At 41.0% G+C, this 15,068-nt stretch overlaps 1 protein-coding gene across 1 annotated transcript in view; it reads right to left on the reverse strand.

The window, feature by feature from the left end:
• GLB1 (galactosidase beta 1) overlaps nt 1-15,068 on the reverse strand; it is a 52,351-nt gene that overhangs the window by 17,871 nt on the left and 19,412 nt on the right. Inside the window, exons 4-12 of the mRNA XM_075493389.1 lie at nt 14,769-14,829; nt 13,842-13,936; nt 12,363-12,543; nt 11,045-11,103; nt 10,026-10,147; nt 9,889-9,929; nt 9,317-9,429; nt 6,271-6,345; nt 2,154-2,243 (exon numbers count right to left, since the gene is read on the reverse strand). Coding sequence (XP_075349504.1) covers nt 2,154-2,243; nt 6,271-6,345; nt 9,317-9,429; nt 9,889-9,929; nt 10,026-10,147; nt 11,045-11,103; nt 12,363-12,543; nt 13,842-13,936; nt 14,769-14,829 — 837 coding nt within the window. The remainder of the gene's footprint in view (nt 1-2,153; nt 2,244-6,270; nt 6,346-9,316; nt 9,430-9,888; nt 9,930-10,025; nt 10,148-11,044; nt 11,104-12,362; nt 12,544-13,841; nt 13,937-14,768; nt 14,830-15,068) is intronic.

The raw sequence follows: 15,068 nt of genomic DNA on the forward strand, positions 1-15,068 counted from the left end.
CAGCACAGCTAATTCCCTCAGGTACTGGATACCTTTCTCCATGGTGGTCCATTTCCTGGGGCGGTATACAACATCTTCCTTGAGGGATATCTTTCTCTTATAGCTGACAGGAGTCGCCTCCAGAGGCTGCGGGCTGGTTCCCCTTTTCCAATCGCTTTGTCAATGCCCCCTTCCCTAGAAAGGGATCCCAGCTGCTTGGCTTCCTTACCCTCTAATTCCAGGCTATTGGCCCCGCTATCCCAGCATCGGAGCAGCCAGGTGACAATGTGCTCCCCTGGACGACGGCTGAAATCTTTTCGCATATCTCACAGCTCACTCAGGGATAGGGATCGGGTGGTTTCGGTCTCATTTACGAGTTCTTCCTCTTCCTCTTCCTCTCCCTGTGATGGCCCTGCTCTTTCATCTTCCCTTTCTAAATGAGCTGACTTTCGCTTCCAGGATTTCTTTTTATGTATAGGGGCGACTGATACTGACATGGGTTCGTTCCCTGTTTGAACCGCAATGCTTGTAACAGAGTTGTCCGGAGCAGCTGCAGCCGCAGTGCCTGTCGCAGGGGGGGCTGGAGCAGCCGCAGTGCCTGTCGTTTTGTCACCAGATCCTTGAGGGTTCTGAGTAGCGTTGAACAGGGCTCGGTAGGCATGGGCCAGACCCCAGCACATTGCAGTGATTTGTATCTCCTTAGAATTGCCAGAGTCACAGCATACTTTTTCCAAATATTCTACGAATTTTTCAGGATTCAGCACTTGTTCAGGGGTGAAGTTCCAAAACACTGGAGGTGCCCACCATCCTAGGCATTTGCCCATGCTATTCCACACACCCTGCCACTCATAACTATCCAGCCTTAGGGCAGATCTCTGGATGATATTCTTAAATTGCTTACTAACCCTGGACAAGATCAAAACAATATTCCCAAACAATACCAATACAAGTATCTTAACTACCCAAGGTTGTTCAAAATACTGAAAAGTTACTGTAATGAAGGAGGAAGCATTGTAGAAGAAAGTAGTGAAGGTACAATTCTGCATTTCCTCCATAAAAAACCTCTCAGAGGAAGAAGTATAATTGCGAGTTGTCTCCATAAGATGATACCTGACATACAGTAATGGTTTCAGTACAGCACTTAGATACCAAAATAAACCCAAGGTCACTGTTTTAATAACAAATCTCACAGGCAAAACATCACCAATGAAAGCAGAGCACAGCAAACTGCAAAAACCAACACCGATCTTTAACATGTACGGCAAAGAAATGAGCATGGTGCAGATCAGGTAAACCAATGCTAGAAACAAATGGATCAATATCACATCCCACAACTACTAACAGATCTAAATTCCTTAATACGCTCTGGTTAATCTGTTATTATCTCAAACCCTTCGTGCCCCACGTTGGGCACCAAAAAGGACTGTCGTGGTTTAGCCCCAGCCGGCAGCTGAGCACCACGCAGCCGCTCGCTCACTTCCCCCCCCGGTGGGATGGGGGAGAGAATTGGAAGAGCAAAAGTAAGAAAACTCGTGGGTTGAGATAAGAACAGTTTAATAATTGGAACAAAATAATAGTAATAATAATAATGAATTATAATGAGAAGGAAAAAAACAACGAGAGAGAGAGAGAGAGGAACAAAACCCAAGGGAGAGGAAAAAAAGGGAAAAAAATATATAAAAAAAATGATACAACCGCTCACCACCCACTGACCGACGCCCAGCCAGTGCCCGAGCAGTGATTGCTACCCCCCGGCCAACTCCCCCCAGTTTATATACTGGGCATGACATCATATGGTATGGAATAGCCCTCTGGTCAGTTTGGATCAACTATCCTGGCTGTGCCCCCTCCCATTTCTTGGGCACCTGGCAGAGCATGGGGAGCTGAAGGGGGGGGAAAGTCCTTGACCAATGTAAACACCACTTAGCGACAGCCAAAACATCAGCATGTTATCAGTATTATTCTTATACTAAAATCCAAAGCACAGCACTATACCAGCCACTAGGAAGAAAATTAACTCTATCCCAGCCGAAACCAGGACAACATCTTTATAATACTACTACTGCTGTGCTGAGATAAGGTGTAAGACACTGGACATAAGAGTCATACCAGAGAGGGTTGTTCAAATAAACTTTATAAAATTACTGCAAAGTGCCTATTGAAGGAACCCTCACCTGCTTTAGCTGAACAAAGGTTAATGGGTAAGTGCTTTTCATTGATCCCGCAGGTGACAGCTTGTCAAGAACCTCCACCACAGTGCCCACCTGCAGCATAGAAAAAGCAGATATATGAAGGTCAGTAAATTTCAATCCAAATGTAACAGCTTTTGCAAATCCAGCCACCTAGCTGCACCTGTCCAGAAAGCAAAGAAATCTTAAGCCCTTACATCATCCATACAAACACATTAATAATACAATACAGTACAGAGAACTGATGAACCCTGAAAGAAACATGCTACATGTGGAGCAATGTTTTAAAAATCCAGATGTTCTAAATTTGCTATGCATTCATAAAAGTTACCCTTTATTATTTAATGAGAACTAACCCAGGAGTTTCTCACAAAAGTTCTATAAACAAACACAACTGCTCTGGACAATTAATAAAAAACAACTATATTATCTAAATTTTGCTCAGTTATACTTACAATCAAGCTAGGGAAAATGCCACTGATTTCCAGTGAGTTACTCTGGAATCACTCTGAACTAAGTAGGGATACAATTTGGTTCCATCAAGAGTTATCCAAAATGAATTTGCCCTATTTATTCTTAAATAATCTTAGAAACCCTAAAGCTGTAATTCAGTGTCACATATAAGTAGCTGGACTGATTTTAGTGAGACTGGAGCAAGGTTTAGGCTAGTCACATGCATAAGTATCTTGCTGAATAAGGACTTACATGTGTACAATTAAATTGCCTTTTGTTGCCATCTGCAATTTCCTTTTCAATTATGAAGTTTTCTACTCATCTACAATTCTCTCTCAAAGTCCACTATCAATTTTATGTTAGTTAAGATGCACACAATATGCCTAGTGTCTTACAAGCTCAAAAAATCAATTGCATTCATATTTTTCATGCAAGATGTCAGTCTATTTCACCAGAATTATTGCCACTGTTCAGTGGTAACTACACATCAGACACTCAAAATATTTCTCAAATGCAGATTTACTTTCAAATGCTTGAGAAAAAAATAAAAAAAATTTAGGCATTTAAAATCATGTAAAACTGTATACTAGAAGAGCATTCATAGCAATACAATCTTCTGAGGCTACTTCAATAACAGAAGTATTGAATTTTTGCAGAGCATACATGAAATTCAGCAGTGCTGAGATATTAAATTATATATTAAAATGTATATCACTTTGTGCCAAGTCCTGTATGTGACACAAGTCAGCATGAATCATCTATGTATGTGCAATTATTTCTTCAGTATAGTACTGGTTTTGGCTGGGATAGAGTTAAATTTCTTCATAGTAGCTTTATGGGGCTATGTTTTTGATGTGTGCTGAAAACAGTGTTGATAACACAGGGATGTTTTTGTTCCTGCTGAGCAGTGCTTGCACAGAGTCAAGGCCTTTTCTGCTTCTCACACCACCCCACCAGCAAGTAGGCTGGGGGTGCACGAGAAGTTGGGAGGGGACACAGCCGGGACAGCTGACCCCAGCTGACCAAAAGGATATTCCATAACATGACATCGTGTTCAGCAATAAAAGCTGGGGGGAAAAAGGGGGGGAGCACGTTTGGAGTTATGGCATTTGTCTTGCCAAGTAACCATTACACGTGATAGAGCCCTGCTTTCCTGGGGATGGCTAAACACCTGCCTGCTGATGGGTAGTAGTGAATGAATTCCTTGTTTTGCTTTACTTGTGGACACAGCTTTTGCTTTACCTATTAAACTGTCTTTATCTCAACCCACGAGTTCTCACTTCTACCTTTCCGATTCTCTCCCCCACCCCACCGGGGGCGAGTGAGCAAGCAGCTGTGTGGGGCTTATCTGCCTACTGGGGTTAAACCACAACAAGCAGGTAGACATAGATTTAAATGGACTTTTGAAATGAGCTTATCTCAACTCTTCAGCTAGGAACAAGAAAACAAAAGGAGGCCGTAAGTATACAAAGGGTAATGCCATCACTACCTGGAGGTTGGGTCACCCTCACTAGTCCATAGAGAACATAGAGAACAGCCTGCTCTGGTTACACGTACCTCTGTAAAGTACACCATATGACTCCTGAAAATACTCTGGAGTCTCCCTTCCCTCTTCCTTTCTGCAAAAGTGTCAAGGGAGTTGGTTCACTGCAGTAGATTCAATGATGTGCATAGCAGACTAATTGCTGGACCTCGACTGCACAGTGAAGTTTCACATGGTACCTGTTTTAGCTCTGTCACTGCAAATGATACAGCTGGGAAGTTTACTATTACCAAAGCTAAGTCTTATCATTTAGAATACTCCCTCTCTGACATTCACCCAAATACATTCAGGCTTCTCTGCATAACAAGGTGCACTGGACCTGGTCCCAGCAGGGGCTAGAATGCATGATGGAGTTGGGAGGACGGCTTTGGCTGGGACGGTACAAACCCTCTGTGATCTGAGGCTCATCCTGTGTTGCAGAGTAACCAAGCAGAGGAGTAAACTGCTGCTGAAGTTAAGCAGTGGGTTCACAGAGCAGAAAGCAGCAGCCTTCTTCCCAGAAAACAATTCTAGAGACTTTCAGTGCAGATGGCAGTGTGTGTACAGGCAATGACAGGAACCTCACACGTGGCAGTTTAGACATGCCATCTGGATTCCTAAAACTGCTGGGTGGAGAGTAAAACACTTCCTCTCAAAAAAGCAGGAAGTGTAGAAGGTGAGGAGGTGCAGGAACAGGGCTCCCAGTGTGATGGCTACGTCAAAGCTGTGATATTTGAGCAAGTTTAGTCATCTGACTCCTCTGTTGTAAGACAGGTGTCTGGGCCAAACACCCTGCAGCATTCATTTCTTAAAGGCATGAAAGGTCATCATTCTAGTGAAATTGGACAATCCTATCTGAGGGCATGAACCATGAGAAGATGGGAGAGTCAAAACTTGATTGCGAGGCTCCCAGATGCTGGCAACCTATGATAGCAGTAGAAGTGGTGGGTGTACTGATAATGGTGTATAATTAGTCACTACCAAATATAAGCCAGTTCAGTGAAACCTCATATGGCAACCCCTGCCCTAAAAGGTCTGAAGATACTCAAAGGTTGTTGAAAATGATATAGATCTGTTTCAACTTCACTGGTGAATCACTTTCATACAAAAAGTATTTCTGCCCACCACTTCAGTGGGATGACTTGAAAACACCTGCAAAGCCTTATCACTACCAAATTTTGCAATGCTTCAGCTGCAGTGCATAACAGATCAGATACACTGCTGATGGGAAAGGTGGCTGCCAAATTAAAAGTACAAAGTATAAAAATCAAAGCATTATGAATTACGGTATCCAGTACACCAACTGCAGTAATCCTCCACCTCAAAACAAATTGTCTGTGCCCAGCAGAATGAATATAGCCAAGTTCATACCTATTGTCTCTTCCATCCCCCCTTAAACCATCCTCTACACTCACTGCAGGAACCTAGTTCTCAACCGTATTTCACAGAAAATTGTCACTGGTCCCAAAAGGATGGTGCTATGGACAAACCGCAGCTACCCATGTGCTGATCAGTTATACCACTGTTGTCAGGCAGGATATAGCAAGGCTGGGTTCTGCATGCTTTTCCCTCAGCAGGAAACTAATTTAATTTCATTCATCAGGTAGAGATTTTCGCAAATCTTGTAAGAAACTTCTCAATAAATTTGAAAGTCTTATCAATAAGTGTTCCATATTCAAAATTTAAACACCTGGAAGTATTTAAAAGATATGTATATCCTACCTGCTGCTTCTACTTCAGAGGCATCACCAGCTACAAAAACACTCTTTGCTCATAGTTCTCATGCTAGCATTCCCCCAGCTACATTACCCATACTTAGACAGCTATGATTCTGTTGTGCTAATAATATATTAATTTCACTTTAGTAAAACTTCAGGCACATACTGCATATTGTAAAAATCATCTTTTTATATCCAGATAACATACATTTTCTCATTTTCCACCATGGGCATGATTCCTAACTCCCAAGCTCTGCTCCCTCCTTCCTGAAAGTTTGCTTTCAAGGTTTTCCTCTTTGTTTTGTATGATATCTAGAGACTGCCATGACACCCTCATAAACATTTTTTGCAAAAAGCAAACATACAGCATGATGGAAAGATACACAGCATATTACAGATGTTAATTTACCTTCTGCAAGCGAACCTTCCCGTATGCAAATTTGGGTGTTGTTGGAGGGATAAGACCTTCTGGTAACTGCTTATACTAGAAAGGGAAGGAGGAAGAAAAAAAAAAAAAACAACACACAAAACTTAAATACAAACATGCTTTAACTGAATTCTCACTTTCCACTTCACAACTTACAAAAGTAGAACTTTGTCAAAAAGTAGGTAATCTCACTGTGCTAAAGGATTACAGCTGCATCTTGTCTAAGATGGAGGGGTTTTTAAAAAAAAAACCAAAACTGACTTGATCACATACGGTAAACAACTTTAAATTACTATTCAACTCGAGGTAACTGTAAAAAGCATAGCGAACAAATGAGCTGCCAAAGAATCACAGCGCCCTTGAAGATGTCCTGTGGCTAGAGCTTGCTTTACTGTCTTCTACAACCCTCCTGCAGTCGTATCCCCAGTCCATGGGAGCTTGCGTTAACCTTTCCAAGTCTGTAGGGCAGTATTTCCACCTGACCCTTCCTTAGCAGCACTTCCATATGGGAATGATTAGCCTCTTGTGCCCTTCCTTTCAGTGTTACCATACTCCACCACCACCTGCTAATCCATTACTGCCTGGGCTGGTTTCTTTGAGAAGCAGGCCCTGAGACCACAGCCTCCTCCACAGCTCCATGAATCCTTGAGGTCCCACTGTTAGCTTCCCTCTGGTCCTGGTCTAGACAACTGCCCAATCAATCATAGGGAAACATGACAAGGAAATACTCTGACTGCCGGGCTATTTCTGTTTACTTCTTGCCCTATATCTCTAGGAAGAACCACCTAAGATCAGCAGAGAGAAGGGGTGAAGGATGTCCACCACTTTCTTGGACACCTTTGAGGACTGGCAAGTCTAGACAGTGGGTTTCTGCCCCATACCCTAGCCTCCTCCTTTCTAAGCCTACAACCTTCTTTTCTCCTTGCCATCACTCCCTTCTCCCTTTCCTGCCATTACTTGTTCTTTTAAATAGAGAAAAAACTTCTGCAGATGAGATACCCACGTGATCAAGCAATCTAAGCCTACATTTTAATACACATGCACAAATGACTGCCCTTGTGAAGGCTGTCTCAATCTGCACATTCAGTGACTTCCGAGTGCTTGCTTTGGCAGCTCCTAAGATTGTTGGGTTTTTTTTTAAAAAAATTTGGTGAGGGGCTGAAAGGGCATTTTTCTTAAGAGATTTTACTTTGATTTCAGCTTGAAAGTTTTAGCACAAGGCATGATTTGCTAGGCTTACATATGGTATATCCAGCATAAAACTCATGCTCAAAAGCTTGCCTCTGCACCAAGGGTGGTTTTTTTTTTCATTTAGTCAGTCTATTTTTTTTAAACAGACCACAGCAGTGTAATTCCCAATGCCCTCCTGTCAAATCTCAACTATGGACTGATGAAAGCCTGATTGCAACAAGTTCATTTCTTCTTCTCTGTATTTGAAAATAATCAAGATATTCAGGCTTAAAGAAAAGAAAAACAATATTCACCCAAGAGAAGTAAGAAGTAGGAAATTTCAGCCCAAACAGTAAAACTTAGAGAATGCTGTCAGCAATTGAAAGAAGCTGTAGACTGAAACCCTTCTTCTTTATTACATTTATTAACTGAAGGAAACAGCAAAGGAAGATTGTAATGTGTTAGCCTTGTAGCACAGCTAACATGTTGAATACAGTCATTAGTTACAGGCAACTTAATTTTCTTTCATCAGCTGCACCTCAAACTGCAACTGAGAAGACAGACTGTTATGGGTTTAGAACCCACAGCAGAAACAGGAAAACTTCACTGAGATCCTATGGATATGGAAGGTAAGAGATAAACAAACCACACCAAAAAAAGCTGTAGCATGACCCAACACACCTTAGGTTATACTGAACACTTCAGATCTTATCAAAGCTATCTCAGTGCACTAGAACACTACTTACATTTCAGATAGGGATCTTGCCTTGAAGAAAACAACTCAAAAACAGGAAGTTTGGGAATTTCTCGGGTGAGAAAAGCTGCATCAAGACAGGAGGTTCCCCTTGAAAGGCTATCAAAATTATCCCATCAATGGAAAGCTTAGGGATAATGGAGAAATTGAAGAAAATGGCCCACAGCAGGCCTTCCACAGGTACAGAGACAAAGGTGTGCTCAACCCTAGAGAAAGTGTAATACACTTTTGGGAGATCTACTCCCATCAAAAAAATGTCTTCTAGTGAATAGGAATGTTGCTGGCATGCAACAAGACAGCGAGTACAAGCCTGAGCCTTGGGATTCCCAGGGAATCTGTTTTTAAGCCTCATCTTATGGCCTCCAATGCAAGGCTATTCAAAATCCAGGTACAGGTTCCATGTTTCACTTCAGTCTCCTGTTTGTAGGGATACTATGCATTTTTACAGCAAAGGCAAAGCTGGTCCCACCCACTAGCTACAGTTTGTAGCATCACAAAAACAAGATGTGTTCATTTGGATAAGCACGCTCGTTCTCACAGAGGTCCAAAACCACAACATGAAGCTTGGGATACAGACAGCCAAAGCACTAAGCTGCAGTGCGTATCAGGCCGACATCGAGTGATGAGCCTGAGCTGACTGAATCGCTGATCAACGCTGCAAGGGAAAAGCTTTCTTCACTCCTCCTCCATCTCTACTCCCAGCCAAACCCTTCCTGCCTCCCTCTACTCCCTTTGTGCCAGCACTGGCTCTCATCTGACTGAGCCAGCCAACTCGGCTTACTGACCTTGAGTCGAAAGAAAACAAATGCAGCAAAAAAGCAGAGCTGAATCATTTCAGTGTCAGACCTACACCTGTATCCCCAACTCTGAAAGGAAGGTGGGAGCCATTGGGACAGAAAGGATAGCCAGAGAGGTGCAAGATCTTTCCCCTTTTGTAACAACAAGCAGTGAGGTTGACCTAATCGACTTGTTCTACTTCACTTCCCTTACCTGCAGAAAATAGTAAATTCAGAAGTAACTTATACCAACACAAGAGCAAGAGAGTTTACAGTACACCAGGGATGTTTCAAAGAACCATTCTAAACATGTCCTAGGGACACTCACCATACCAATGACTTCCCTCAAGGCAAAATATTTTTCGGTCAGATCCCCCGCTTCACTCAGTGGAGCATCATAGTCATAACTAGTGGGCTGTGGCATATAAGGCATATTAGCACCTAAGGGAGGAGGGGGACAAAAAGCGATAGAAACAGTGAAAGAGTTTTTTCCAAAGGTATCAACTTCCAGAATTCTTTCCCATCACAGCCAGACTCTGCTACATTTTTAGACTCAGTGTGGGCCTTGGTAATTGGCATAGAAAAACTATCCCTGATGGAGAACAACGTCCTTCTGAGCTCACACTGCTCTATTATACAGTCTTCAGAAATATTCTGAAGAGAAACAAATTTATCCATGTTTCAACTGTTTCACAGGACTGAGTGAAGCAGAAGTAGCCTTTGCAAAGATAAATACCATGTGGGTTTAGTACAACACGCTGGCAATAGACAGAGAACAGCTAGTGCAGTCATCTTTTGCCATGTGAAAGCAGGCATAGCTTATTCTTTCACAGAATACATTACTACCTAATTCATAAAAAGCTCCCCTACATCATTAGTGTCAGTAAAATAATTTCTTACCGTTCCAATAGGCAAAGTTAGTCCCACCTATAAACATGTACCTAAAAAGGAAAAAAAGCCGTCCACTTAAATCAGGTTTTGCTGAATTGAGGAAAAAAAAATCCCCCAAAATTAACCTCTACTGAACACATACTTACAGGTTAACATTAGCACCACGTGCCAGGATTTCATTAAGTGTTTTAGCTATAGTTTCTGTGGGCACAACAGAATGACGGTGCCCCCAGTGATCCAACCATCCAGTATAAAACTCAGAATTAACCTGAAAGGAGGAAGGGCAAAAGAGGAAGGGAAAACATGAAGAGGGAACAAGAACAGAATGCAATGTGATTTAAGGTTACTAACTATAAGAGGGAAGGAAAAAAGGCACCTTGACTCATTTGAGCCATTTTTAAACTACTATAAATACAGCAAAGTATACACTCAGTCAGTCCGTTTCAGCAGATTACTGGTCAAAGAAATGAAAGGATTGTTTCAATAATTTTATAGGGACACTTTGAAAATAATTGCTTAAGTACCAGAGCATGGATTTCCTTGGAACCTGGCAACATGAGTGTGATTCAGATGCTTGGCATTCAAATAAATGATGGAACCAATACAATCTCTGCAGAATAGCATATGTAGACTACATATAATGAAAAATAAATCTTTCAAATACTCAAATTGCATTCTAAACAATTTCATAGCACAGAGATAATCTTGTACCCTCAACGGGCCTTCTCCCTTTGTCAAAATGGCTTCCAGTGATCTCACATCCCATTATAGTTTGTGTAAAACGTCTAGGGTAGCTGAAAACAGGAAACAACTTCTAACCTGCCCTTTTAATTTTGCTTTTAACTTCCACCCACACACGTACATCTCTAACTCATCTAATCATACTTACTGTTTCCGCTGCTTTGTAAACATTTGTCTTAGCAAGGAAAAATACTGAAACAAAATCAATACCTTTTGAGACCAAAATAGTATTTGCAGAACAGGAGTTAATGTGGATTTGACAAACACATGCAGAAGCTCCTCTATTCAGTTTTTCTCACTGACTTGGAAATTGTGTCTTTGTAAACATGTCCCTAAAACTGTCCAACACACTGTTGTCATCTCCTCTCTTATTAACCACTGCAAGATTAGGAATTATATAAGAAACTTAAGTGAAAAGACATACCAAAGGGCCTGTAGGTTCACTGCTTCTTTGAGCTAAGAATGCTGCTGTGACATTGCCACCTATAAGCAGATAGAAATAAAATAGAGTTGCTACGGCCATGACTTTTTCAGTCCTTCATTTTACTGAAATAGGTGTCTTTATGTCCCTTCCAACATCTAGCAAAAATCCAGACAAGAAAGTTACTTCAGAAAACACAGGAATTGATACCTTTGATTCCAGTGTTTAAGTTGCAGAACTTATTTAAAATATATACAAACATGTATGCACGTCTTTGCTTTTGAGATAAATCTTCTGAAAACCCAGCTTTTCTCAGGAATGACATCCTGGCACCAAAAAGTCTGAGATGTGTCAGAATTGCTACTTGGTCATTGGAAAGTATAGGCCTGGGGTTACAGTACCAAGACTACAGGGAAGAACAGAAGGCAGGCAATCTCTAAAGAGGAGTTTCACTTCTGATCACTCCTAGTGGCTCAAGCTGTAGGGACTGGAAATAACTATTTCCATGAGTAGCTCACCATCTCATAAATTATACACGTGAATGAGTGCACAATTTCAACCTACTTGTAAGAAAACAGATTCCTACTAAGCACACATCTTTGTAGAAAGAATAATGTATAAAAGAGGCCACACGTAAAAAAATGTGGGAAGATCTATCTAGGAGTTTTTTTTCTTGTGCCTTAAGCCTATTTTGCCAAGTCCATGCAGTATATGAACATTTACATCGTTAACTCTCCTCTTCTATCAAAAGGGCACTTTCTGAACACACTATGGTTGCTTAGCCATTCTTTAGGCCTATATCACAGCAAATTGTGGCAGTGCACACATTTCTAACTATGATCTTCAGTAATTTTTTTTCCAGTAACCACTGGCTTAAAAAGAAATGAGGGCTGGATTCTGGGACAGACAGAGGACATTAAAAAAAACCAAAACAACAACAAAAAAACCAGCATCAAAAAAAATATTTAAAAAAAAAAAAATCAATTGAATCAATGCCAACTATTACTGCTAATTTTTAGGAGACATGCACTATGGGCAGTCTAAATTGTTTATTCATTATTTCATGATGCAAGAAAGTGATTATGACTTTCTACCTGGGTACTTGTGGGTGATTCTTGTATGTTTAAGAGTACAAATATACATAAATACCAGGGAGCTGGACTCGGTGGTCCTTATGGGTCCCTTCCAACTTGAGATATTCTATGATTCTATTGCCCCATTTAAACACAGCCGTCAGGTTTGTCAAGCAGTCAAGTCAGTTTGTCCTGCCACAAACACACACACACACCAGAATTTTTGGTAACAAACCGCGGTCTCCAACCTGGGGCAAAGTCCACTGTTGCGTAAAGACCCTGAAGAGCTCCACATCTCAAGTGAAACTGGCTGGCACCATCGGTTGTGAACAGCACCACCTCATCCCCAAGATGCTGGCGAAAGAGCTTCAGAAGGGAACGCAGATAGTCATAGTCACAAGCGAAGTAGCTTCCATACTCATTCTCTACCTGCACAGTAAAAGCAAGTCAGTAAAGCAGTAACCAATTTCAGTCTGCATCTGATACCAAAAATGGAAAGCCCAAATCCAACCGTCCTCTTCCTTTGATGACAATGCTGAAAGTGTCATTTTAACTCCAGACCTGAGGATTAAGAGAAGAACACTTCTAGGCACTCATTCCTCTCACCTGTATCTTAGAGTGGAGCAATCATTGTGTGGATATAAGTAATTTTCCTACAAAATCACCCTCCATGTAAAAATCTCTACCCTAGCTACTTAGCAACAGTGATCAAAACACAGTCTCTATTAAAAATGGAGAGCTATGACCCACCTCCCAAGCAGAACAATAAAACCATAGAACAGGTTGTGACATGATCAAAACTGCAGCAAAATTGGACTTCCAGAACAGACACGCCTACAAGGGGCTCACATGAAGAGCAAAGCCCTGCAATGCACTCAAAGGACTGAGGGGAGGACAACCCTGCTACTACTGAGAGGTATGCATCTTGCCCTTTTCCCAAGGGGATGGACTTTCAAGCTCCAGATCCAGTGCCACACACCCCTAAATGTTATTTCTGAAAATCCTGTTTTAAGTGTCTTATTTTTGCCAAGGAATAATTTTGCCCAGTGCTTTTGCTCAATAGACATAATACATTGTTCAAGAACAATGATCTTGGGCATATTATAAGAAGGGTCTCCTATCTCATCCTGTGCCAGCCAGGGAATTTAAGAAAAAATTAGAACAAAGCTTTTGTTATGGTCAAATACTAAGAATATGGAACAATCACCACTGCACATCTAAAAGGAGTTTAAGAGAGAAGCTACTCACCATGAACACATCACATTGTGTCCCGAAACATTTACAGCTTAAGTTAGGTGCTACGAACTAAAAAGCCTAAATTTTGAGGCCGTTTTTGTCACAAGTTTTAGGCCTACTCCATACTGCTTTTGCTTCTATCTGCAGGTATCCTTATTCCCCTTTTTCCTGTCAGAGGGTTTCAGGCAATTGTAATGTATTGTGGCTTTATGTGAGAACTGGCATGAAACTCAGATCTAAAAAGCTCCACAGGTTTCCTCTGTTGCTTTCTATAGTTGTGGGAAACAACTCTGATAGAGCAGAGGAGTGCTCTCTGAATTCTGGAAACAGTGCATTTGGTTCTTTAGGATAAGGGATTTAATCAGAATCTATCACCTACCTGAAACTGTTAAGGAACATCTGTGACATTACCACCCAACACCCACAGAGTGTCTGCAAGAGCAGTATAAGAATCCATGCTGCTTGGGTTCATTTGATTTTCAGGAAGTTACCTGCACCATGATGATTGGACCTCCATTTTGATAGAGGTGAGGCCTCATCTTTGGCAAAAGGACACCCATCCATTTCTCTACTGCTGCCAGGTAATCTGTGATACACAAAGTATAAATGTTTCACAACTTTTCTGCTCTTTTCTAGTTTTTATTTTAAATTATATATGGGTAGTTTTTAGCCAGTGTTCTAAATATGTGAAGTATAACAGAACAGCATTTATAATGAACTGATGTGCTCTTATACTTGTTCATAAATGTCAGCTTCCAATACAGTTTACTAAAAAAATAAAATGTTTCAATACTGATGAACTTTGAAAATCATCAGAGAGACTTCAATATGTCTCACACAGGTTGTCCTGATCCATTTCAACAGGAAAACAAACCCAAATGCTGCTATGTGTTCTATTTTATTTAAATAGATAATTTATCCCACAATGAGCAGAGCTGAAGTCAGATATGATATATATCTTTGTCCTCTAATATGCATTCCAATAACCACATTAATCTTCTGTCTCATCTCATCCCTCCATGTCTGGTCTATGACCAGGTAGCACATAAGAATTCTGTAACTAGTTCTGGAATTACATGCACACTGACCAGCCAGGAAGGACCCCCACAATGAGTGGCCAGTTGGCCGTTGCAAAACTGAAAAACTCAAAGCTGAGAGCTACCTGTCTTTTCCTCAATGGTGACAATGATTTCTCTCTTGGCACCAATTTTCATGAAATCTGTCAACACCTTGGAAGCTTTCTACACTACTCTGTTCATTCTATATACTTCTTGAATACACACTTCTAATTAGAAGTACTGAAGATTTTACTCGCAAGATAACTTAAGCCAAAATATGAATTAGCTAGTAATGGCCTCAAACAGCAAGTCACCTTGCTGCTAAAGTGTATTTTTGCTAGTCATTTTTGATGCCTTTACCTGAATCAGAAGACCTGAGAACAATAGATTTCTTCTCCAACAGCCATGCAGGAAGACCTCCCTAGGAAAAGAAAGGGAATCACTTCAGTGACCATTTTCAGGAAATGCAAGAAGAATTTAGCCTTTTATCAAAACATATACTGAGACCTGAAGATTGATTTTCTACAAGTAAGTAGTAATTCCCAATGAAAAAACAAATACAAAGTAAGCTTGCATTGTAAGAAGTCACTTAGGATGCATGGATTTTAATATGCTAAACCAAGAATCTTGTCCAAGGATACACCAACTACGTTTGTCTAC

The sequence above is a fragment of the Mycteria americana genome, chromosome 2 (genome assembly GCF_035582795.1).
Source record: "Mycteria americana isolate JAX WOST 10 ecotype Jacksonville Zoo and Gardens chromosome 2, USCA_MyAme_1.0, whole genome shotgun sequence".
Classification (NCBI taxonomy): Eukaryota; Metazoa; Chordata; class Aves; order Ciconiiformes; family Ciconiidae; genus Mycteria; species Mycteria americana.